This window comes from Branchiostoma floridae, chromosome 1 (genome assembly GCF_000003815.2).
Source record: "Branchiostoma floridae strain S238N-H82 chromosome 1, Bfl_VNyyK, whole genome shotgun sequence".
Taxonomy (NCBI): Eukaryota; Metazoa; Chordata; class Leptocardii; order Amphioxiformes; family Branchiostomatidae; genus Branchiostoma; species Branchiostoma floridae.
Window position 1 is genome coordinate 19,676,950 of NC_049979.1, and position 23,681 is coordinate 19,700,630.

The window sequence follows — 23,681 nt, forward strand, 5'->3', positions numbered from 1 at the left end:
AGAGATGAAGACTACCAGACACCAGTTACGATGTTTTTGACAAAGGCCTTCCATGGGAAGTGGAGTGTACTGACAAGGTGAAGAAGATTCTGAAGAAGAAGAGTTTTCCCTATGACATCAAGAAACGCGTGGTAGAGAAGGTAAACCGACTTGCAAAAGGAGAGTGGATCCCTAACTTGACAAAGACAGTTCGTGGTCGGCCCCAAGAAGAAGGAATGCGGTTGTTTGAAGCAAAAATAGACAAAGCTTCCAGGATCTTGTGGGAGATAGCCATCGCCTTTTCACCACGCTTGAGTGATAAGCCAATAAAGTGGCTAAAGGGGGCCCAAGAAGCAGAAGAGTCCACCACCTTGACATCTGGGGGTCGAATCTACACTGAGATCATCCGGCTCTGGGACATCGTCCTTGATCATGACAACCTTGAACGTGCTATTGACCAGGCGGTAACATCATTCGTGCGGGGTAAAGCCAGCATGCCCATGGCAAAGAAGAGTCTCATTGGAAGTACAAGCCTGCAATTCAAATCAGCTCCAGCCACCACCGATAGGCTTCCAATGTTGTTTACTGAGAAAGAAATCACAAACAGAACCAAAGAGATCCCAGAGGAACAGCAGTTCTTCCCTGCAGCCAGTTCTAATGAGAACGAGTACAACATTCTCAAGTTCTACTGCTTTTCATCTTCCTTGGTCAACAACATCCTTCGAGATGACAGCTTACCAGTAGAGTTTCCCTTCAAAGTGACCGACCTGGAACATGCCATTGTCCATCTGAAAGCCCAACCTCCCTCGTCGATCCTACTACTTGGGCGAAGTGGGACAGGGAAAACAACATGTTGCCTATTCCGGCTTTGGTATGCATATTTGTCTTACTGGACCAAGAGTGCTGCTCATGGTTTTGAACCGTGGGTTCCAAAAAGCAAGGCATATATTCAACGACGCATCAGAGCAAATAATGAAGATGACAATGAAGAGGAGGAAGAAGAGTCAGAGATCAGTCCAGCTGAAAACAGTGGCTCAGAAGAGGAGACTTGTACAAAAAACAAAAAGGAAGTGAACAATGTAGACAATGGTCACCAAATCCATCATCCAGAAACCAAAGTAGACCCCTCCATGCAGAAAATAGATGATGAGGATGAATCACTCCACACAGAGATGACAAAGCGTGACTGGAAGGAGCCAGAACCAAAAGAGAATCTGGATCGTGGCGAGCAAGAGTTTGAGCACCTTCATCAAATCTTTGTGACGAAGAATGCTGTACTCTGTAGTGAGGTTGGAAAGAACTTTCGTGAGCTTTGTCATGGAACTGAAGCAGCTCAAAAGTACCTTGAAGCTGACCAAGATGAGAAGATTTCAGTAAGACTTCAAGACGTTGATCCAGCAGGCTTCCCGCTCTTCCTGGACTCCAGGCAATGGTTGCTTATGTTGGATGCTTCTCTGGAAGAGCCCCACTTCTTTAAGAGAGGTGATGGAGGACATATGACTGAAGAGATACCCGGTTGGATGGAGAATGATGGTCCAACGACATTCATCCCTACAGATTCTGATCTAGAAGACGACTCTGGTGATGATGATGATGATGACTTCGAAGGTGGACAGGAGCTCGACAAGTTGAAAGCAGCAATCGATGCAGCTGAAGATAGCGGTCGACCCCAACATGAACGGCTCACTATGAGACGAGAAGTAACGTATGAAGTGTTCCGCACAGAGTTGTGGAAACGTGTGAATCGTGGGAGAGTAGAGTTCCATCCTACCCTGGTCTGGATGGAAATCATGTCAATCATCAAAGGTTCGGTTGAAGCTGTTGAGACAAAGGAAGGGTTCCTCAGCCGTGAAGAGTACCTTGAAATCGGCAAGAAGCGTGCAGAGTTTACTGGTGACCGTGACATGATCTACGACATCTTCCAAACCTACCAGCATGAGAAACGACAACGACACATGTTTGACGAAATGGACTTCGTACACAATCTGTACAAGCGACTTGCACAGGCCGAGGATGTAGACTGGTCCATACATCAGGTGTATGTGGATGAGACGCAGGACTTCACCCAAGCTGAGCTTGCATTGTTGATCCGCTGCTGCTGTGACCCAAACGAAATGTTCTTCACCGGAGACACGGCTCAGAGCATCATGAGAGGGGTGTCCTTTCGATTCAAAGACCTCCGCTCGCTGTTCCACAAGGCCAGAGAGTCACTGCAACAGATGGGAAAGAGGACAGCAGTGCAGGTACCCGACATGTATCATTTGACGCACAACTACCGGTCTCACTGTGGCATCCTCGACCTGGCAGCAGGTGTGATCAAACTACTGGAGAGGTTCTTTCCCTACTCATTCGACCATCTACCAAAGGACAGGGGCATCATGGAGGGACCCAGGCCCCTTTTGCTGCAGGGATGCTCACAGAAGGACTTAGTCACCCTTCTACAAGGAAACCGTCGAGCGACATCCACTATTGAGTTTGGCGCTCACCAAGTTGTTCTGGTGGCAAACAGTGGGGCAAAGGAGGACATGCCTGATGTGTTCCGTGGATCACTGGTCCTCACCATCTATGAATCGAAGGGACTGGAATTTGATGATGTGTTACTATACAACATCTTTAAGGACTCACAGGTAAGCAATGTATCAAACTGTCTTGTATATATATACATATATGTTTAATGATCTGGACGTTTGCGGTTGGTTGTGATAGTAATCTCACTGACAATCTAAATACATTATTGAATTGTTGTTTTAATACTTTATTTGCAGGCAAACGAAGAATGGAGGGTTGTGTTGACCCGCATGGAAGAGGATATGGGCAAGGCTTCCAACACAGAGGCACGAGTAAAATCGGAAGGATTGTTGAAGATTGACGATGACCAGAGCAGTGCTGTGGCACAGGCCAGACCTCTGGAATTCAACCCAGAGAAGCACAAGGCATGTAACTTGGTCTATTTGTTCACTTTAAAACCCTATATTGAATGCTGAATGAGATGTTTCTGTTTCATCAACTCCCATCCTTTCTCTTTCTCCCCCGTCTTATGTATGTTTGTCTTTGGTGTTGGTTTAACCAAATAACGCCTACCTCTTTTTATCGGTTAGGTGCTGAACTCTGAGCTCAAGAACTTGTACACTGCCATCACTCGTGCAAGGGTGAACGTCTGGATTTTCGACGAAGACACAGCTAAGCATGCCCCAATGTTCAAGTATTTCCTTGCACAGCAGTTTGTCGAAGAGCCACAAAGGGATGAGCAAGGTGAGTACTGTCCTTTTTGACTGTCCATGACAGATCATGGTAACAGTCTTGATCCTGATATGTTTCCTGGGACAACACCTTATCTGACTTGTATTTATTTTAGGTCAGCTGTCTTCCAACGTCTTCGTGAAAGAGTCCACACCTGAAGAATGGTGTCAGCGGGGTGAGTACTTCTACAAGAAGGAGCGATGGGAAATCGCTGCAGACTTCTTCAAGAAAGGAGGAGATCGGAAGAAAGCAAACATGGCCTTGGCACAACATCTCGCTCATCAAGCCAGCCAGGACGCGACTATCACAAGAGAGAAACACAAGATAAGACAGAGGTTCCTGGAGTCAGCAGACCTCTTTCTGCAAAGCGGAAATCACGTGGACGACAGAGACGCCCTGGTCAGAGCAGCCCGGTGCCTCACCAACTCAAGGGACTACCAGCTAGCAGCTCAGCTGTTTGAACGACTTGGGGAGGTATGTTGTAACTTTTCACTCCTTCACGATAAGTGCTATATATGTAACTATGGTTTTCATCATTCCCCAGAACAGCCCATGTGGCGTTATAGTAATTAGTTGATAGTGCTCTGTACACAAATAATTCCATGGCACCATGCTAAAAGGACAGCTTTTTCATGATGTACTAGTAATGCCTTGCCTTATCATGACCACTTATTTATTAGGGATAACAGGGCCAAAGAACAGAAAGAAAAACTCTTGTAGATGGTACCCATGCAAATGTATCCTGGGATTTATCATCCTAGTGCTTTGAAAATTGTTTTCCTGTGCACACAAGTACTAAGTACCACGTATACCAAGTGAGGCCAAACAACATGGAGATGTCAATAATGTGAATGACCACAAGAGGCAGAAGGACAACTACAGTTGTTTGGCACAAAGTTGGTAAGAGAAGTTCTTAAGCGAGGTATGCATTTCTGTTCCTAGTTTTCAAGCGCTGCCCATCTGTACCAGAGAGAAAACATGAAAGTGGAGGCCAGTCGCTGCTTCGTGCAGGCCGGAAACTTCAAGAAGGCGGTAAATTTCTTACGAAGTGTCGATGAGTATGAAGCTGCTGCTGATGTGTCCGAGCAGTATGTCAAGTTGCAAAGCAAGTGCCAGCAGGAGGGGCTGAATCCAACTGTTGTAATGACAGCGCCTATTCACACACCAGATAACCTTCTCCTTGCAGCCATTGACCACTACCACAGGCATGGCGAAGAAGAAAATATGGTAGCTTGTCTGAACCGACTCCCAGTTGATACCCGTCTGACATTCTTCAAGAAACACGGCCATGAAAAGGAAGCAGCAGAGCTTCTGAAGAAAGAGGGAAGGGGTCAGGAAGCGGCCGAGCTGCTGAAATCAATAGGAGAGTTTGAAGCTGCCGCCAAAGCTGCAGACCAAAACCAAAATCCACAGTTTGTAGCCGAGTGTCTACTCATCCAAAGTCGCAAGCAGAGGAAGCATACGACAACTGACATCCAAGGGACCAAGGACAACCTGATAACTTGTATGTTCCTATACAACAAGTGTGGCAACAATGAAGGCAGGGCTGAAGCTAAGATGATGCTTGGAGACTTGACAGATGATGACAGTATGCTAAAAAGTGCTATCAAGCACTTTGGGATCAATATTGCAGGAGCTCTGGAGGCAGCAGCCCTGCTAGTGAAGAGGAAGAAGACCTTGACGTTCAGTGATATTCACCACATCCTGGCACTCATGGAAGACTTCTTCAGCCTGATAAGAGCTCTCTTGCTCTTCAGGGGACACAGTGTAAAAGAGCAGCAATGGATAAAGGCATGTGAGCTATTCTACGGTGTGAAACGCACAGACGTCCGCAGTGCAACATTCTCTTCATCCGAAGAGCCACGTATCTTGGATGCCTTGGACAGAGACTTTCCTGGGAAAAGCAAGTCTACAGCGAAGATGGACCTCCACACAGCAAGAGCATGCATGGCAGGAGACCTCCTCAGAAACATAGATCAGCTGAAAGAAAAGTTGACAAAAATGCTACAGTCTATTGCAACAAGAAGCCGAGTATGCCATATGTACACAGCTGGATTGAGCTGTTGGAAAGGGGATGCCTGTGCTTACCTACACCATGCGTATGACAAGGACACTCTCAATTCGCTTCTGCAAGCAACGGTGCTTCTCATAAAAGTTCAAGGGCTCTTTGACCTTGGATATGAGAAGATAAAAGACAGCACATGGGAGACGGTACAACAGGCTTTCGCTTCCCACAAAGAATGTGGTGCAGAGAAAGGCAGGCTATGTGATGACCTATACGATATCCTCTTCCCAACACACGGCCACCAGAGGCTTCTCACTCAGAGCTTCTTGACAGCTAGAGATGTTTTCCACAAGTTTCAGGGAGATGCAATTGTTTTGTCATGCATTCGCGACTATGCCAGGTCTCTATGGGAATCTGCCAGTCACAGCGAAAAAAGATCAAACACAGACCTCCTGATCAAGATAGCCCACCTGTTTCGACTAGCCAAAGACCCACCAGTTAACTTCTCAAGTCTACTTGTGTCTGCCGAGGAAGGGTTCAAGAAGGAGGCTTTGAAAAGACGCCATCCAGAGAAGATACCACTTCACATTGGCATGATCTGCTTGAAGGGTGGTACGACCAATCCAGTGTTTGTCAGCGTCATGAGAAGACTTGAGGAATTCATCCAAGACATCTACGTAAGGGAAAATGTTCTGTCTTCAATGGGCAACATGAGGGCTTTCATGGGTTTGCTGGCTAAGAGGGCTAAGGAGCCACTTATCCCGTCGTTTGCAAACACTTGCTTCTTCTTGGAACTACTTGTTGTAATCTGCTACTCAATGTATGCCAAGATGAACCAACACATGCTGCTTTGCCTCCCTGCAAGCTACATCTCAATGGTCCACTTGTTTGATCGCCTGTGGAGCAATGGTAGGACCTCTATCTATTCATCCATCGAAAGGTTGCCTTACAGGAAAGATGAGGTGCTAGAGAAGATTAATCAATGCATTTGGTTCATCATAGACATCATCTGCCAAAGTGAAAAGTTCCCTGATTTCAACGTCATTGATGATGCCTTCCGTCCAAACATCCCTGACTATGCGGAAAGCGGCGAGATGGAACGAGTCTTCATCCTGGCAGCAGTGTTGATTTGTGGTTGTGGTGGGCCTGTGGCAAAGAATGCCGAGATTCCTTTGCGGAGAGCTCTGTACCAGATTAACATCAAGAAACACTTTCCACAACGACTTGCAGATGCCATCAGAGGAATGAGATCAGCCAAAGGAATACGGGATGTTGTGATCCTCCTACGAGACTTACTACAGGCCAGGGATCAGGAGTACCTTCGGCACTGCTGTTGGAAATATCCAGGCAAAATGACAAGGGGTACCGGTATCTACAGGGGACTCAACTTCGAGCAAGTGAAGCCTGATATGTTCATCAGAGGTTTCTGGCGAGAGATGGCAGTAGAGTTCTACTCCCATGATGATGATGTTGTAACGCATGCCAATGACAACACTGTCCACTCTCACGCTGATGATGCTGTGAATCATACCGACGACAACCCAGTTAGTGCGCTCTCACAAAACGACATGTGCGAAACGTCTGGCAATGACGTCCTCAACCCACATGGTAGCGCAAGAACTGTAGAGATACCGGTAGAAGCTTCACAGGCTGACTTGGAAGATGACATGTTTCATGCCCAAGACGAAGATGATGTCATCATTGAAGATGAATTTGAAGAAGAGGAAGTTGATGATGGTACCCAGACTGCGGATGATCCTACACTTACAGAAGGCCTTGAAAATATAAATAGAAGGATTTTGGAACAACAAGCTGATATGAAGCGACGACAAAAGGCAGCAAGCACAATTCAACAGTTTTGGCGTGCACTTGGCAGAATTGGGCCAAAGATTGAGAAAACAGTGTTCGAGTCAGCACACAGGATTACAAACATTGAACGTCAGATGTCAGTGGAGCAAGATGACCTGCGTGAATTCAAACTTGACGACACAGGATGCCGCATATGTGGCGTCACTTTTGGGTCTCGTCCACATATCCGTGATGACGCGGAAGAACAGGAGGAAGATCAGGAAAGGGAAAACTTCGAGGAAGCCTGGGATGTAGATCCTGATGGGGTCAAACCAGAGGAGGAAGAGCTAGATATCATCACTCGCGAAAAGCATTTGCAGGACCCAATGCATTCAAAGAATCTTAGTGAGTTTGCTCAGTTCAAGCAATTCTACACCACAGATGTTGCTAGGGTCCAGAAACGGTTTGACAAGTTCACACTTGAAGCTGATAATGACAAGGAGAATGAAGGAGCGGTCATGTTGGAAATCCAAAAGGTAAACACAGCACAGGACTTGCTTCGGAAGTTACTCGAGAAGATCAAAGATGAATGTTATTGGAACAAGCGACAGGATGCCTATGAAGCACTTCGCAACCTTCAAGAGGCTCTTGTTGCATTTCGGAGAGCAAAGCGTCTCATAGAGAGACAGGCTGATGAAGAGGGCACATTGGCGGCATTCGCGGATGAAGAAGGCGAAGAGTTCCGCAACCTTGACGAAGATGACTTCATCGCTGTTGGTGTGAAGAAACAGCGTGCAAAGGGCAAAGGCGGTCGCCAAAGGAAGAAGAGAACTAGAAAGAATCAGAAGTGAAAGCACCAATGGGTAAATAATGAAAAGCAGGTTTCAACGTCATCTTGGATTTGGATGTCAAGAAACTTATCTTACCTTACAAGTGAAACAACTTTTTGTCCAAGAGAAGTGTCAGAATAGTTAATCTGGTTTAGTTAGTTCTTGTACTTACAATTTTCCTATTAATTGTAAAGATGCTATGTTTTGCAGTGAATCTACCAACCATAAAGGTAGTGTTAGACAAGTACATGTATTAGAAGCTCATAATGCTTACAAGATATCTTTCGTTTAGATTAGCGAGATTAGATTAGAGAATGAGAGTAGAATATATTTTCGATAGATTATGGTCTACAATGGCTGGTTTGTGTGACAGAAGATTTTGATTGTCTTGTCCCTCTTTTCTGGATCTGCATTGCATTGGATACGAGGGGCGTTCAAGAAGTAATCCACCTGACCCATTTCCCAAAGGAGGAGATTAATGAAACTTGGTGCAGTTATTAGTCTTTCTCTTCATAGGAATCACCCAGAGTTATGCATTTCTACCATCGTTTGATGCAGCTCTGTACACCGTTTTTGTAGGACGCCCCAGGTTGGTCCTGCAACAGATGCCTCATCAATGGCAGAAGAGGGACGACCAGGTCTGGGAGCTGTTTCCACAGACTTCCGGCCATGTTTGAATTCACAATGCCAGCGTTTTACAAGGTCATATGATGGGGCATCATCACCATAAGTTTCTTTTATTTCATCAAAAGTCTCATTTGGTATGCGTCCTTTCAAATACAAAAACCGGATCACTGCGCGACACTCAACTGGCTCCATTTCACACCTGGTCCATTTCACACCTGACTCAGTTCAAACACCTTTAAATCAAAAACCAAAATTAGTTCAGAGCTGTTTTTTGCAACATAACCCATAAAGATATGAATCATTACATATGCAAAATTTCATCTAGATCAGACAACTGGAAGTGGGTCAGGTGGATTACTTCTTGAACGCCCCTCGTAGTATATATATCCACCCAAAAATTGGCTTAAAAGTCCTTGTAACTCTTCTAATCATGTTCAACTCAGGCAAACTGGTAAAAATTGTAGTTGTTCCAGACCAAATGATGCTACAGCAACAATTTGCTTTCAAATGGCATTCTATATTAACATCTCACTAATCTCATGATCAGGCCTGTTTTCATTTCAATTCATGCCTGGTCTTTAGTGTGCAAGTTTGTGTGTGTGATTACATTTACAACCTAGAAAGCCTAGTAGCAAACACTAAGAAATGTTTTGGTCATATTTTGAAATAAAGTTTTTGTTGATTTGTATCTATTGCCTTGTCATTTGTTCAATAAGACGCGGGGAAGCGTCTAAAAATCCAAATGGTCTTATCACAAAGTTATGCAGTACTGAGAATAGGCAAGTTTAACATCTAACTCTTAATTTATAGGACAGTCAAAAAATCAAATAGGAGCAACTTATCCCCAAATAGCATTGACTTGTCAGTGGTTCATTATATATTACATCCATGTAATTATACCATCAACAATGTGTATGTATAAAGAAAGACAACTCTATCATACATACTGAGTTCCTTTGACCGTTGAATAATCGGGTTATTGTTATTGGGTGGGCCGCCAGGGGCTGAATTGCGAGGAGCTTACAATAGGCGGGGCTGAATCGCAAGGGTCTGGAGCGAGCTGCCATTCGGCGCCACTCAGGTGACCTCAATACGACTGTCGCAAGTGTCTGGAGCGAGCTGCCATTTGGTGCCACTCAGGTGACCTCAATACTACAGTAATTGCCCCAGGTGCGGCCAAGGTACTGTAGGTTTTGAGGCACTCACACCGCACCATCGCACGTGTGGCGGGTTCTTTAACGTGCCTGGGGTATGGCTCTCCCCAGACACGGGACCTCCATTTAACGTCCTATCCGAGGGACGTCCCTAGCCGAAGCTAGGTACTCATTTTCACCTGAGTGAGGAAAGTCATGTAAAGTGCCTTTCCCAAGGACACAAGATCGGTAACACGGCAGTCGGATTCGAACCCGCAACCTCTCGGTCACGGGGCGAACACTGCGCTACGCGGTCCCACACATTAAGATGTGGTTTGTGACTGTCAAAAAGGCGAGACAGACTTGCTGTTATCCACTCCCAGGGTGGTATTATGTCAACAGTCTTATTCACCAAGAGACAAGGAAAACAACCGGCAGACATAAAGCTCATTTCATGTACATTGTATTGAAAATAATCTCTGTAACTTTCGATCTATATTAACATGTAACAATCAACTACACAAACAGGAAAATCTACAGTAGCAGCTCTGGGCAAACCTGAAAAACAACATTATGTACATTGCTACATGTATATACATTTACATATGTATCAAAATTGGTATGCAAACTCATTCGTACATAAATCAGTCTAAAGATTGGCAGTACTACCATATCTCAACAGACACCTCCTAAATTACTTGCGACACTGTCGTCTCGAACAATAAGACAGTGTTGATCAAATCATCCTGAGCAGCAATGTAGCCCTGGCAACTATGGCTTCTTAACAATAAATCTCTTCAATATTACCACTGACGAAGTTCGTCAACATGCATGTGTACCAACATGGGAATGAAAAAAAATAGGATTTTGCCGGAGGCATCTAGTGTGACATGTCCATGACATCAGCAGAAGTCACTGTCTCCCACGATGAGCTAGTCTTGTCGATAGGGGGCAGTCTTCCCAGGGTGATGCTGCCGCCGCCTCGTCTCTTCCCCAGGTTGGCCTGGAACGGCATCGCCCTGGCTCCCAAGTTTCCCTTCTTACCTGACAGGGCAAACAAATTGCATGTTGTTAGACAAGATCACGATCAGAAGATGATGACCATGATAGAAATTACAGTTGAAGAACATAACCGGAAGGGAATCTGCAAAAGAAGAGAAGGTTCATTGTGATGGGTCAAGTCCACTCTTCAAAGTTCTTGGGATGACTCCACTATTTTCAGTCCAAAGGTCCAGAGGACAGTTATAGAATTTTCATCTGACAGTGACTTTTTTTAAAGGTATACACATACCTCCAAATTTTTTATGGCTGTCTGTCCATCTTGTTCATGGAGTGACCTAGTCTCGCGAGCAAGAGACCTAGTCCCCGTGAATAAGATGGACAGATAGCCATCGAAAATTTGGAGGGACTAATGAATCTCTTCAACAAAGTCTAGAGGAAATGTAAATCATGACAATATTGATCATAATGGTAACTTACGATTGCCCCATGGCGGTAATGTTCCATAGTGCCTTCCACGTGGAGGCAGTCCTCTCATTGGGCGAGCTCTCACTGCGAAATGAGACGAGACAGGATGAGAATTCCATTGGCATTTTTGGTGAGAGGTTACATGTAATTGTATCAACAAAAATAACACATTCTCCTCTTGCAAAAAGGTAAAACCTTCTCAATGTAGTTCTTCCGCATGCTGTTTTCTTTCTTGTATACAATGTTTCTGTAGTTCATTCCTTTTTTCATAGGTGAATTATTCGTAATGTAATACTTTGAATAGTGGAAGATTTTCCTATACATCTATCACTTGTTTCTTTGCCATTTTCCACATCTTCCTGGGCTAAGGTGGTACAAATATCTAAAACTACGATTACAACAATGGAACATCTCCCGTCTTCGTACTTTTGAAGAGAGACCTGAGGTAACAGCAGAGTATCTTCCTTACCTGATGGTAGATGGGTTGGTCTTGTCAGCTGTCTCGCTAAAGCCGGGTAGCCGTACTTCTGAAGTGCCTTGCAGAATATCGGGAAGCCATGTTCAGGCCTGTGGGTAATACAATAAATTTTAGACTCGGCTATAACGCAATAAAGAGATTTCAAAAACATTAAATTGCTGCCTGAAACTTGGCATACATTAACGTCCTGGTTCAAGCCAGATTCATCATAATATGACAATAATCATTTCAGAGTATTAAAGAATTATCAAATGCCTTTGAAACCAATGGATTATTCCTGGGTAGACTAACGATGGTGGCATGCTTTTATAGATCTCACAAGAGCATGAGTAAGATGTATAAACAGAGCTTCCCATGAATAAACAAACAAAAACAAAAGCTAAAACATCTAGTAAAGATCCACACCTTTCGCTCAGGATGTCCACGAGTTTGGCGGCTTCGTCCTGTCTGGTGAGCTGTGTCAGTATGGCGGCCATGTCTGCCTCCCTGATGGCGTGGTTCTTCAGCATGTAGTCCCGGATGTCGCGCACGTCCAGGTGACGTATGATAGTCAGGCGGTGACGTTGCAGCGCCAGCTTGTGTTGTGCCTCAATACCTACAAAACAGGTTTAAAGAAACATAAGTAATGTGCCCTGATATTTTCTTATTTTTTGTACCAATCTATATGAGGAAAACACATGCTAAGTTGAGTATAATTCGTAGTTAGAGGAGATTTGTTTTGAGTCTCCAAACGTTTTTTTTTTTTAATTTACTGTAGAAGCTTTTTCATCATGAGAAATGCGTACGTAGCATTTAACGTTACTGATGAAATAATCATTAGTTCATTGCAGTCACAAACTAGGTAGCAGACAGTGAGATGAAACTTCCCGGGAGTATTTGGCCCCACATTACTTTTTGCTCAGTCTTAACAAAAGTACATGTACATTCGTATTCAATATCGTACACGTGATCCTAATGATCTAGACACCGACCTTTGTCGTCGTACGACTTGGCGACGTAGTCGTTGACCATGGGGAGCCGCCCGATGGTGCTTGGGGCGTGCAGGCTGCTGGAGATCCCCGGGGAAATAGTCGACTCGCCCAGAGACAGGTCCTTAACAGAGCTGGACATGGACGCCAGGGACGACTGTTGGTCCTTCAGACGAACGGATGGCACCTTCAGCTCTGAAAGTAGAAAAATCCGTGTGCGATGTTAGCTTTTAAATATGTCTGAAATTAAATGACCTTATTCTTGCAGCAGGATCGAAAGTTGTTTCTGTACTCAGGCACTATATTTGTTGGATAACCTAACCGAGCTAGGAAAATTTAGAAGCTAAAATATTTTTGTCGGCAAAGCATCGTCATGACATTCTCCAAACAGAGTTTGGGTCGAGGAGAGGGAGGTAGTGGCTGGGATTTTTACTGCTCCTGAGTGGAGGGAGCGGTAAAAATCCCGTCCATTCCGGACCCCCGGACCCAACCTTTGTTTGGAGAATGTCGTCATGTAACCCTAATGATCGCTGCGAATATAATGTGTCCCTGAAGGTCAGACATCGAAGTTAGGGCTGCCCATTGACAAGCATGTTGAAATACACTGAATGAAGGCTTCAAAAAAGTATTAACCCATAGTTCAATCTTTAAAATTCTTCTCCACCAGAAAGTCACTTGGGTCTAGTTTATAAGCATTCAAAGAAAACAGAGGGTTGTTTGGCTCATTCTCGGAGAAAAGCTCGCTCTATGAAAGAAACCTCACCTTTGACCCATTTTCCCTCCTGATACAACCAGTAGCACCCTATAACTAAAACCTGTCCTTACACCAGCTGAACTGCTGAACTGAACAAATTTTGACCCAAACAGGAAAGCTTAGACCCTACCTGTCTCTTCTAAGTCAAAAAGTCTCCAGATTGGGCAAAAATTTTCAAGGAAAAGAAGGATTTTCAAGGATTTTAAGTCACACCCAAATCGTCTTCCCATTTTTTGCCCTCTACCGCGCAACGCAACTCTGACGTCAGCCCTGAAGTGCTATGAGCTCTGACACTTAGATGGAAGTGTTTGTCATGTACAGATAGATTAGATATGACAGACGATACCTGTCTTGGTGGCGATAGGCCTGAGCAGTTTGGCAGCGAGTCCCGGGTACCCGCACCGCTGCAGGGCGGCACAGAACACGTTGAAGGCCCGCGGTCCTCGCGCCATGATCATGTGGATGAGCTTGGCAGCCTCGTCCTGATTGGTGAGCTCCGTCAGGATAACCTGGAACTCAGCCGGCTTCAGAACCTTCCTCTGGACCAGGTAGTCTCGTAGGGGCCGAACGTTTAGTTCCTGTGGGACGACGTCGAGCATATTAGTCTCCGATCCATCGTTTAAGATTGTGTCCGCTCCAAATATTCAACAAGCTTAATATGGACAGCTTCTATTGGGATATTGGATTGTAGCAGCAGTATAGTACCGTATATACCAGACGTGCACTATAATCCAACAATCCAACGCAATTGACGTCAACTTAGTAAACAAATACCTATAAAGAAGCCCACCTGTATGATAGTAGCCCGGTGCTGCATGAGGATCTCCCGGTACCTGTCCTCACCGACCGCGGCCGTCAGAGGCAGGAGGGACGGTACTGGGTCAGGCTGTATGACCACCTCCACACCACTGCCCAGGTCCAGCTGTGGGATCACTGCGGAGAGGACGTAGGTAGGTAACGTTATCACTATTCACATGTAGTCGCCACATGCACATTTGAAAGATATGAACGATCCTTCTCTCTTTAGTCTTTGTTACGTTAGAAAACTTTAATACTGTACAAACCTTCTGATGCTTCTTGAAACGGACTTAAGTCTAGTTGCTAGATATGCTATGACCCATTGATTCGTGACAACATGCTGCTTCCTGATAATCATTTAGTGACAAAGCTGAGGTGGGCAGAAGCACTAATGAATAATGCATCTCTTGTTGATGTATATATGATGTTGAAATATAGGGTTTAACGAGTTTCCTCTAAATCATGCTATAGTGTACTAGACTATGTTGTGCACTTTACTACATGTTGTGAAGATAGTGCATCCTCTTGAAAATCATATCGGTAAAGATCGTTACACACCTGTAGTCATCTTTGGTTTGATGTCGACTGCAGGAGTCTTTGGCGTGTTGACCACATATCTCCGTAGTCCTCCCGTCTCTGTCAGAGAGAACAGAAAAGCAAGTTAGCACATCTTAAAATCTCCTGGTTTCTTTAACTAATATAAATGACATAGTACATGTATGGGATTTATAATATATTGCAGATAAAATATTAGGTTGGTCCATTGCTGATGCTGAGTGGGAGGAATGATTTACATTTTGAAAAAAAAAAGAAGTACGAGGTAGTGTTTATCTAACCTTCATCCGGCGGGAACACAAGTTTGGGATCCACGAAGCCCCCGGCGGCCCTGGGACAGATCACACGCCTCTTGCCACGAGGCTGGCGGAGAACCTCCTAGATAGAGGAGAAAAGGTATTGGGTGAATGTAGAAACGTTGCGGGTTTGATGAAACACCAAAAGGAAGCTTGTCCTAACAATGTTCACGCAGTGCACAAGTGTGTGAAATGTCAGGGGCAGTGTTAGGGTTAGCGTAATGAGTTATGCACAACAAGTACATGCAGTTCTATACCCACCTTGTAGAACATGTGTGGCATCTCAATGTTGCGCTTGACGCAGTGGGGGCAGACCAGATAGACATCGTGCCTCAGGCCCGGCCAGCTGGTCAGTAGAGCAGCCACTCCCTGGAAAAGTACACAAAATTTACTATAACTTATAAGCACAAATTCAAAAGAAGCATTAAACATTATTATTGGCAAAGTAGACAATAATAAAATCATAAATTGCATATGGAGTATAGTGAAAAATGTTACCCGATAGATTCTGAGGATTTCCGTCCACATGGTGTCTATCTCGAAGCTGTCCCCTCGCATGGCCAGCTCCACCACCGCGGAGCTCTCCGCTGCCCTACGGCCCAGGTAGACTCTCATCCGGGAGGGTGTCGTCGCCAGGACCCCATCCTTCCAGTCCGCACGGGTAGCCACCGGATCGATGTACTCCTGCATACGGACACTGGCTGCTTCAAAGAAGCCCGTCGGATACCACTGTCTAAAGCCAAAGATGATGGTGAGTTGTTCGGTGTCCTCCGGTACCCTCGGTGGCCAGAACAGCTCGTAGTGTGTCGCCTTGGCGTCGTCCGAGAAGTACCACGGGACGTGCATGACTCTGTTGTCGGACCGGCTGGTCGTGACGTACCAAAGGCCGAGATGCTGCAGGGCGGCGATGACCCCAGACAAGATGTCCCCGTACAGATCGCCGAACTGGCTCCACAGGAAGCGCAGGATCGTCTCGTCGAGGATGCCGTGTTTGAGGAAATCCGCCTTGCGGTCTTCGAAGTCGTCTTCACTGATGTTCCTGACGCCAGCTGACCGGAAGCGTGGGTGGTTGAAGTCGAAGAGCTTCTCGATGTCACCTCTGAGCAGGAACAGGAAGATGACCTTGATGACCTTGAAGAACTGTGTAGGGTTGGGGAACAGCAGGTCGCTCAGGAGAGGAGACTCAATCTCGGCGCCAAACCAGAAGATGTCCCGTCTGTGGTGAAGGAACCTGATTGCGATTTCCAACTTTGGGCCACTGAGACCTGTCAGCTCTCGGGCGACTTCTTCTACTTCGTCCCATGTCATGACTTGCCTCCCCTCCCCGTGCCTCTTCAGGACGGTGTACAACTCTCTCCATGACCACGGCACCGGGAAGGCCTCGCTGTTAGCTGGCTTCTTCTCCTTCATCATGAAGCCGACGATCTCGTTTGCTAAGTCGTCCAGACCAGCTAGCTCCGGTGAGGAGCTGACCGCGAACACTTTGCTCGGCAAGCTGCAGCGATTGCGGATGAAATGTTCCAGCTCCTGTCGTCTCTCCAACAGCATCTCCCTGTTCAAGCCGTACAGTTCGTTGGACGGTTCCAGTCTACTGTGGCTTTTCATAGCGTCGTTGATGTCTTTGGCTTTGGTCTGCAGGTCCGATATGAGGTGCTGCTCTTGTTGCTGGATGCGCGCCATGATTTCCACGTGCTTGGCGGCGAAGTCTTTGGCTGTGCAGAAGTCGCTGTGAGTGCCGACCAGAAGGACTCGGCACTGCGGCACGCGAGCGTTCAGCAGCTCCAGCCAGTTCCCGACCGCCTGTCTGTACTTCGAACTGACGTACTCGTGTGCGTTGAACAAGACCAAATACAGGGCGTTCTTAGGAATAACCAGCCGGTCGGTGAAGTAGTCGAAACCGCTGGTGTCCACCAATTCCACTTCGAACTCGTCAAACGTCCACAGATGACTCTCCGGGACGGTGGGGTTCTCTGGGTAGAACGGTTCGTCGTCCTCTCCTGTCAGGTGAGACTCACTCTGCAGAAGTGTCCGCACCAAGCTGGACTTCCCTGAGCCGGGTCCTCCCAGCACCACCACCTTGTGATGAGGCATCTGCGCGATCCCCGTTCTCTTCATCTCCGTCACATACTCGTATATCATGGGCAAACCTTCGTTGCAGACGTCTATGGGAGGCTGGCGGAGGGGGTTGTCCTTTACCGTGAGCACTGTCAGTCCCGCCATTTCCAAGATGGCGTTCGGCAAGGCTTCAATGTTGTTACCATCCACGAGAAGAACTCTGAGTTTCGACAGGAACTTCAAGTCCACGGGCAGCCAATCGATGTCGTTTTCTCCCAGATCAAGTTCCTCAAGCTCATGTAGCAAAGTCAGCTCCTTAGGGAAGGCCTCGAACTGATTGTTGCGAAGCTGTACCTTCTTCAGACGTTTTCTTCCCTTGATGCCCTTCAGAGTGCTCAAGTTGTTGTTGCTGACATTTAGTTCCTGTAGCTCGCCCATGTTGGGGAGCAGGTCCGAGATGGAGCTCAGGAAGTTGTTCTGTAGACAGAGGATCTTCAACTTCCCCCACTTTGGTGCCTGGCCGGTAGGAGTCGTAGTGAACAGCTTATTGTCCGAAATGTCCAGTTCTATCAACTTGCTCCTCTGGAGGAGAAACGCGGGTATGGAGGTCAGACAGTTCCGCTCAACGTTTACTTTCTTCAACCTCTTCATGAGGCATTCCTCCTCTGCCACATCTGCTATATGGTTGTTCGACATGTCCAGTTCCTCCAACACGACGAGGCTCAACACAACTGCAGGGATTTGCACGAACTTGTTACCGGCCAAGTTGAGTTTCCTGAGACGCTTGGTACACTCCAATTCGTAAGGCATTTCCTTGATCGCATTGTTCGACGCGTCTAAGATTTCTAATCTCTCTAGTTTCTCTACAATTTCAGGAAGCGTTTCAAACCTGTTGTCTGACATCTTCAATCTCTTGACGCTAGTGGCACCATAGATTTTACCCTCTACGATCCAGTCTGCCATCTGATTGTTCGAAATGTCAATATCTTCCACTCCTTTCAGTAGAGACACGATTTTGGGAACAGACTGGAACTCGTTCTGAGAAAGATTGATTCTTCTGAGTTTTGACAGGTGGCAGGGTCCATCCGACACCCTCCGGAGTTTGTTAGCCGAAGCATCCAAGACTTCGAGACTCTTAAGGTCAAGTATGAATCGAGGTAGAAAGGGCAGCTCGTTGTGGCTCACGTCCAGTCGTTTGAGGAACCTCATGCGGCACTCCTCGTCGTCAGTCATTTCCCTCATAGTGTTGAACGATACGTCAAGTTCAATCAGAGCGCGCATGCCCAGTACGGCCTTCGGGAAGGACACGAACCTGTTCCGAGACAAGTTTAACTTGGTGACTCTCTTAAGCCTCGGCTTCTCCGGGAACGTCGTGAGTTGGTTACCGGAAAGATCCAGCTCTTCTAGATTATTCATGCCAAGAAGTACTTCGGGTACAGCCTTGACTAGACGGTTGTTTGAAAAGTCAGCGCGCCGGAGCTTTACCAGGGAAGCCATCTTTAACGGCAGAGATTTGATGAGATTTTCCTTCACCAGTAGAACCTCGAGCGACCTCATGTCCGCTATGTCGGGCGTGATCCGCGCGATCTTGTTGTAACTCAAGTCCAAGGTCACGACGTCCTTGAACTGGTAGACCTGGAGGGGCACGGTGACCAGGTCACACCGGCACAGGTTCATCTCTCTCTTGCCGCTGTCGTCTGACGACACTCTGGACGCGATGTCTCCCATGGTCAGGCTCATGGCCGGGGCCACGGGCTGCTGCATCACGTCAAGGGCGGCCATTTTGAAATGACTACAGTGCCGATTATCTTACCTTAGACTTGACTTCAAAGTGTTCAGAGGTATACTCCTTTGTTGCTTTGTCTAAAGAAGCCATTTTGCAATCCTCTTCAAATGGCACTTTTCTGAAAAGAAGAGACGGCAAAGTTAAAAAGAATATTGTTTAACTTCTCGGTATTGTTTAATATGTTGTCACAGAAATTTCAGAGCTTTTTAGTAAGAAGGAAAGAAATATGGACCGTAAAAAGTGGCATATGTATGTACATTATCATGAAATGGTTTTATCTTTACATCCACACGCTCACACATGAGTTAATGAGACATTGCACGTTCAAGGATAAAGGAGACAACAGTACCCCCCCCCCCCCCCGACACAAACACACACATGTATGCACATATGACAGCGCATTCTCCATATTAACGATGACCGTATTTCTCGGTAACCTATACAGGATGTTTCTGAAGGAAAGTACACCTATCTTTGAATGATTATGATTACTTGGAGCGCATCACTATGATATGAAAAAAATCCACAACTGAGAAGAGCAAGACAAGTATGCTTTCCATTGATGGCATTCCCCCAGTTGTTTATCAAGCAACCAGTAACTATGCCTAAACCTAAACCTAAATCTAATGTATTTTCTAACATCCATTTCATTAAACCACTCGCGGCTTATAGCAATACAACGTGAGTCTAACTCAAATTGTCATTTTGGCTAGTACAGTAAAAATGGACATGACAGAAAATAGCAAACATGCATTGATGAACAGTATCATCGCCAAGCATCACTAGCGCATTACTCAAACATAATGGTCGTAGACTATTCAATGGGAATTAAATGTCTCAGAAAAAGACGTACGGCTAAGAGGAAATATATACAACCTTATACCCTAACTGATGAAAACGAGTGACAACCGGTGCTACAGAGGTAAGCGCCCTGAAGCCATTATGTCAATCAAGAAACATCAAGTTACCAACGCGAAGCTACATCACTGATTGTTATAAGGTGTGGAAAAGTTCTGACAAGAAAACAAGAACAATACCCACCACCACACCGCTGCTGAAGTTTCCTTAGATTAGTGCTGACCCATAATGTCTATCGCGCCCCCGTCAATTGTGTGTGGTGAAAAGACCGGTTTCATATACACCCGCACGAGAAAACTCCGGGCGTAGGTTTACCTGTTGCCTAGCGGTAGCTAGTGCCAAACAAGAGATCACTGTACCAACAACACTCATTGAATCAGCGGACTCACCCGGGAAATAATTAAACTCTGCTCGAAAACGCCACCACACGCGGACTCATTTCCATTCTTGCTGGCCAAAATTGAGAGATGTGGAAATCTCATAGTACGTGGCGTTCGCTGGCAACTTTTTTCCGTTGACGTACACAAAGACACGTCTGTGACAGGTTACCAAACCTCCTGCCAGAAAAAGTAATATCGCGTTACAATGGGTGGCATTGAGGTGAACAAAACTTAACCCATGGAATGTGTCAACAAAACCATGACACCCTTACAACCCACGTAAACCTTCAGTTAGGAGTGTAAGAAAATCCGCCTTTTTAGCTGAAACCACGACGTTTTTGGTGTCACAAATGTAACATGTATACATAATAATCCTTCGGTTCCCCTCATCACTACGACAAGCATCAAAACACTAAAATGCCGCCCGGACAAAGGGTTCTGGGTTTAACCATAAACAACGTTTTGCTTATCTCTATACAACCTATCAAAGACCATTAAAACTAACTAGATCTCCTGACGTACCCCACAAATTAGTGCGCAGTGCGTGTGAATGGTACAGCAGGGTCAAAATGCGCCCTCCCTGTTCACATAGTAACGCTTTCATCGGTGTAGACCTCGAGTAAATAGTAGACCCTTTGCTACAAAAGGCGCTATGAGCGAACGTGGTTTCTGTATATGATTCTATCACAATTATTCTACCATTAAGAAAAAAGCGCCTCCGGTTGAAACATAAACACAGCTGTGGAAAGACTTAGTGTCCAAGACTTACGTGGATGTAACGCCAAGTTTGTATATCGCTTATATATTTTCGTTGCTTCAATTCGAAGGAAAATATACGAGCGTCACCCAAGAACGTTGAGACTAATACATTATGCATACTCGTTGTTCCTGTGAGAGTGTTGATACCAATTCGCAAGACTTTTACCACCACCTACTTCGAAGGGACCTTGTAAGATTGAAGCAGTAGTTCTGTACCCATATCAAGTGTGACAGGGGAAGCTACCAACCATGCTTCTATAAAACGTTCTACCAAGACAACGCATGCACACAAAACTCTAAGTACACAAGTAACCAGCACAGTTTTAAAATGTTACAGATTTCAGATCGTTTCGTTTCGTATCGACATGTTGTAGCTAGGCTAAAGGGGAAATGAAGGACCAGCTAGTGCACATAGCATATTATAGAAAAGTGAACTGCTATCAATTCGTAGAATCTTCATAAACATACTACAGAAAAAGATATCAAATGAGAAAAGTCACCAAGTATCAGAACGTCACATATCCCGATGGTTACAGTTGCCATACAACTGCAACAGTTAAAAGCACACAGCAACACGGTATGTGACATTACAAGTCGTCGGTCGAGACGGTGGCGTTACGAGTGACCTAAAACTGTTTGTAGATGCAAGCTAAAGACCAACTTACAGATATTCTGGAAACACGTACGGAGCGAACTGCGTCGTCATATAGACTAAACATGCAAATCTACTAACGTTACTGTTGGAGGTACACACCTTCCACGTAGCTTGATCTAATGAGCCACACCAAGCTCCAAGATTTGTGACGACTCAACGCTGGGCTCTGAAACTGGTTGTCAAGCTCACTCCCTTATTGTAAGGCATGTCATTCACTGGGTACCCAATCTAGTGAAGCAAACACAGAATACATACCTTCCTAATCTCCCTTTCTTGTGTCCATTACGCCTCCATAAGAGTTGCTTGCATATCGTAATCCATAAACTCACGAACTTTGAAAAGGGAGACTTGGATTTAGCGGGACAACCGCAGCCCGGGGTCTTCTTCGCCAAGGAAACGCGGTGAGTGGCTGGCGGTGTCAGGTGAATGAGGGTCAAGCTGGCGGCTTTGAGTCCGAGTAGTGGCGGGGTGGGATGGACTGATCAGCGGCGATTCACGGGCATGGCGTGACGGAGACTGTATACGGGGAACAGTGACTTGAGTACACAGGCTGCCAAAAGTACCTGACAGTCCGTTCTTAAGGGTAGTCACAATACCATGAGTAACAATACGTCCTATTTGCTGGTGGTAAATGTTGTCGCCGATTTTCGAACCACTGCGAAGGGCCAAAGACTATAATGAGTTGTAAGACACGTTTGTCTGGAGAAAAAAAATCACGTTGTTGATAGGGGGAGGGAAGAGTTCTGTAGGACCCTGGTGGTCTTTTCTTCTGGAGATTGATCGCGTGAAAGGACTGAATAGTTTGGGGAAACGCAACGCGCGACGGAGAACAAAGACGTTAAATTTGATACAAACAAATAAACAACGGGACCAGCGAGACAGGTGTGTCCGCTGTGTATTGTTGAGCTTGGCTAGGCGCCCTCAAACGTACTTTACAAAGGTTTATCAACAACTCCATCATAACCAACAAGGTTTTAGAATGGGACACTACAACTTACAGTGAAGTTCTAAGCCAGTTTTACAACCATCAGTATGGAATATGTTTGGAATCAACATTACGTGAGGTGGCAACAAGCATGTACTGTGCAAATAGAGCGAGCGCGAAATGTGTTGCTGAAATGATTGTAATATTTATCACACCCAACAAGCAGTTTAAATTGGCTATGCTTACAGGGTCATATATCAATGTAAGATTTAAAGCACGTATTCCTACTGTGCTAGGAGCTAAATCTATTTAGGGTGACAGCGCCCTGCTGATAATTATATCACAATAATTACATTAAGGAGCTTGACTTAATCAAACGTGGATCACCCAGGTGGGAACTCATATATCATGTCTAAACGTGATTTTGTTTGTTGTGTGTTATGTGTGTTAAGTAAAGTATAACGCATTCCCAAATATGTCAGGTCGCAGTTATAGAACTGAATACAAGCCAGACTGTAGTTTGCAGAGTGCTAGCCTCCTTCCATTGTGACGGGGAGGGCGATTTTTAACCGAGATGGTTCTAATACCGGAAAAGAATTTTTGTCGAAAAGGCAAGTAGTCAGGGCAAGAAGGCTAGCCAAGTATACAGAAAAAAAGGGTGAACATTTTCTGAGATAACCCGCCTTATGTATCTCTAAGTAGGTCATTTTCGATGTAGTAACAATACCCGTGTGAAGTATCCCACGTGTGATATTTTACAATAGTATCATGCTAAATCATTCTTACTATGCACTCGACAACCGTTTGCTGCTTGTTACCCCATAATACTTAGAGATATAAGAATTAGTACGTCTGTGATTGCTGTTTAAATATTCTGTCAATATTTACTCAATGTTAACATGTTTTAAGTTTGGGCCTGTTTGGAAGATATCACTGTTTACTCGCCAATGTCAACATGCATTAGTAAGATAGCGACACTCTATATTCCTGAGCAGTGAACATCGTTGTTGACTCTACAAACAACGCACTGATTCAGCAGGTAAAGGACTTGCATCTGTCCTCCTTTACTAAGGAAAATAAGCGTTTTCTTTTTGCGCTCAGAAAGCTGTACAAATAAGAGCGCTTGCTTCACCATCCCCGTAATGACACACATCGGCCTTGCACCTGACAACAGCGCCACCTACCCTTGCACTACTGAATCCCCTCTTGTAAGTATCGTGGCGTTGCTATAGTAACGAAGTTGTCGGTACTTTCCCTCGGTACTGATTGAACCAAAGATACGACACAAACGAAATGTTATTATCTTCGCCAAGAATGTTATATTTTGGGTAGCGTATGTGGGTTT

At 45.4% G+C, this 23,681-nt stretch overlaps 2 protein-coding genes across 3 annotated transcripts in view; one reads left to right on the forward strand and one right to left on the reverse strand.

Moving 5' to 3' along the window:
- Positions 1–8,260, forward strand: part of LOC118412563 (TPR and ankyrin repeat-containing protein 1-like) — a 14,713-nt gene extending 6,453 nt beyond the window's left edge. The window contains exons 11-15 of the mRNA XM_035815535.1: positions 8–2,606; positions 2,745–2,912; positions 3,078–3,231; positions 3,335–3,693; positions 4,162–8,260. Coding sequence (XP_035671428.1) covers positions 8–2,606; positions 2,745–2,912; positions 3,078–3,231; positions 3,335–3,693; positions 4,162–7,863 — 6,982 coding nt within the window. The 3' untranslated portion in view covers positions 7,864–8,260. The remainder of the gene's footprint in view (positions 1–7; positions 2,607–2,744; positions 2,913–3,077; positions 3,232–3,334; positions 3,694–4,161) is intronic.
- Positions 8,261–10,048: 1,788 nt separating this feature from the next.
- Positions 10,049–22,668, reverse strand: LOC118427557 (malignant fibrous histiocytoma-amplified sequence 1 homolog). 2 transcript variants are annotated; one of them, XM_035837397.1, is made up of 12 exons: positions 21,667–22,668; positions 15,417–18,877; positions 15,180–15,287; positions 14,904–15,000; positions 14,626–14,703; positions 14,060–14,202; positions 13,616–13,847; positions 12,519–12,710; positions 11,953–12,142; positions 11,539–11,636; positions 11,082–11,153; positions 10,049–10,646 (listed from the first exon to the last, which is right to left on the reverse strand). In XM_035837397.1, the coding sequence occupies exons 2-12, from the start codon at positions 18,753–18,755 to the stop codon at positions 10,483–10,485; spliced, it is 4,713 nt and encodes a 1,570-aa protein (XP_035693290.1). In that variant the 5' UTR covers positions 18,756–18,877; positions 21,667–22,668; the 3' UTR covers positions 10,049–10,482. The 2 variants fall into 2 exon arrangements, with proteins under 2 accessions (XP_035693290.1, XP_035693298.1); XM_035837405.1 differs by lacking the exon at positions 21,667–22,668 and adding an exon at positions 19,801–20,168.
- Positions 22,669–23,681: the final 1,013 nt, after the last annotated feature.

Coding starts and splice junctions, on each gene's coding strand:
- LOC118427557 (XM_035837397.1), bottom strand. CDS start 18,755: ATGGCCGCCCTTGACGTGATGCAGCAGCCCGTGGCCCCGGCCATGAGC. Junction 15,288..15,416: donor AAATCCTCAGAATCTATCGG/GTAACATTTTTC, acceptor GTACTTTTCCAG/GGAGTGGCTGCTCTACTGAC. Junction 11,637..11,952: donor GTGGACATCCTGAGCGAAAG/GTGTGGATCTTT, acceptor TATTACCCACAG/GCCTGAACATGGCTTCCCGA.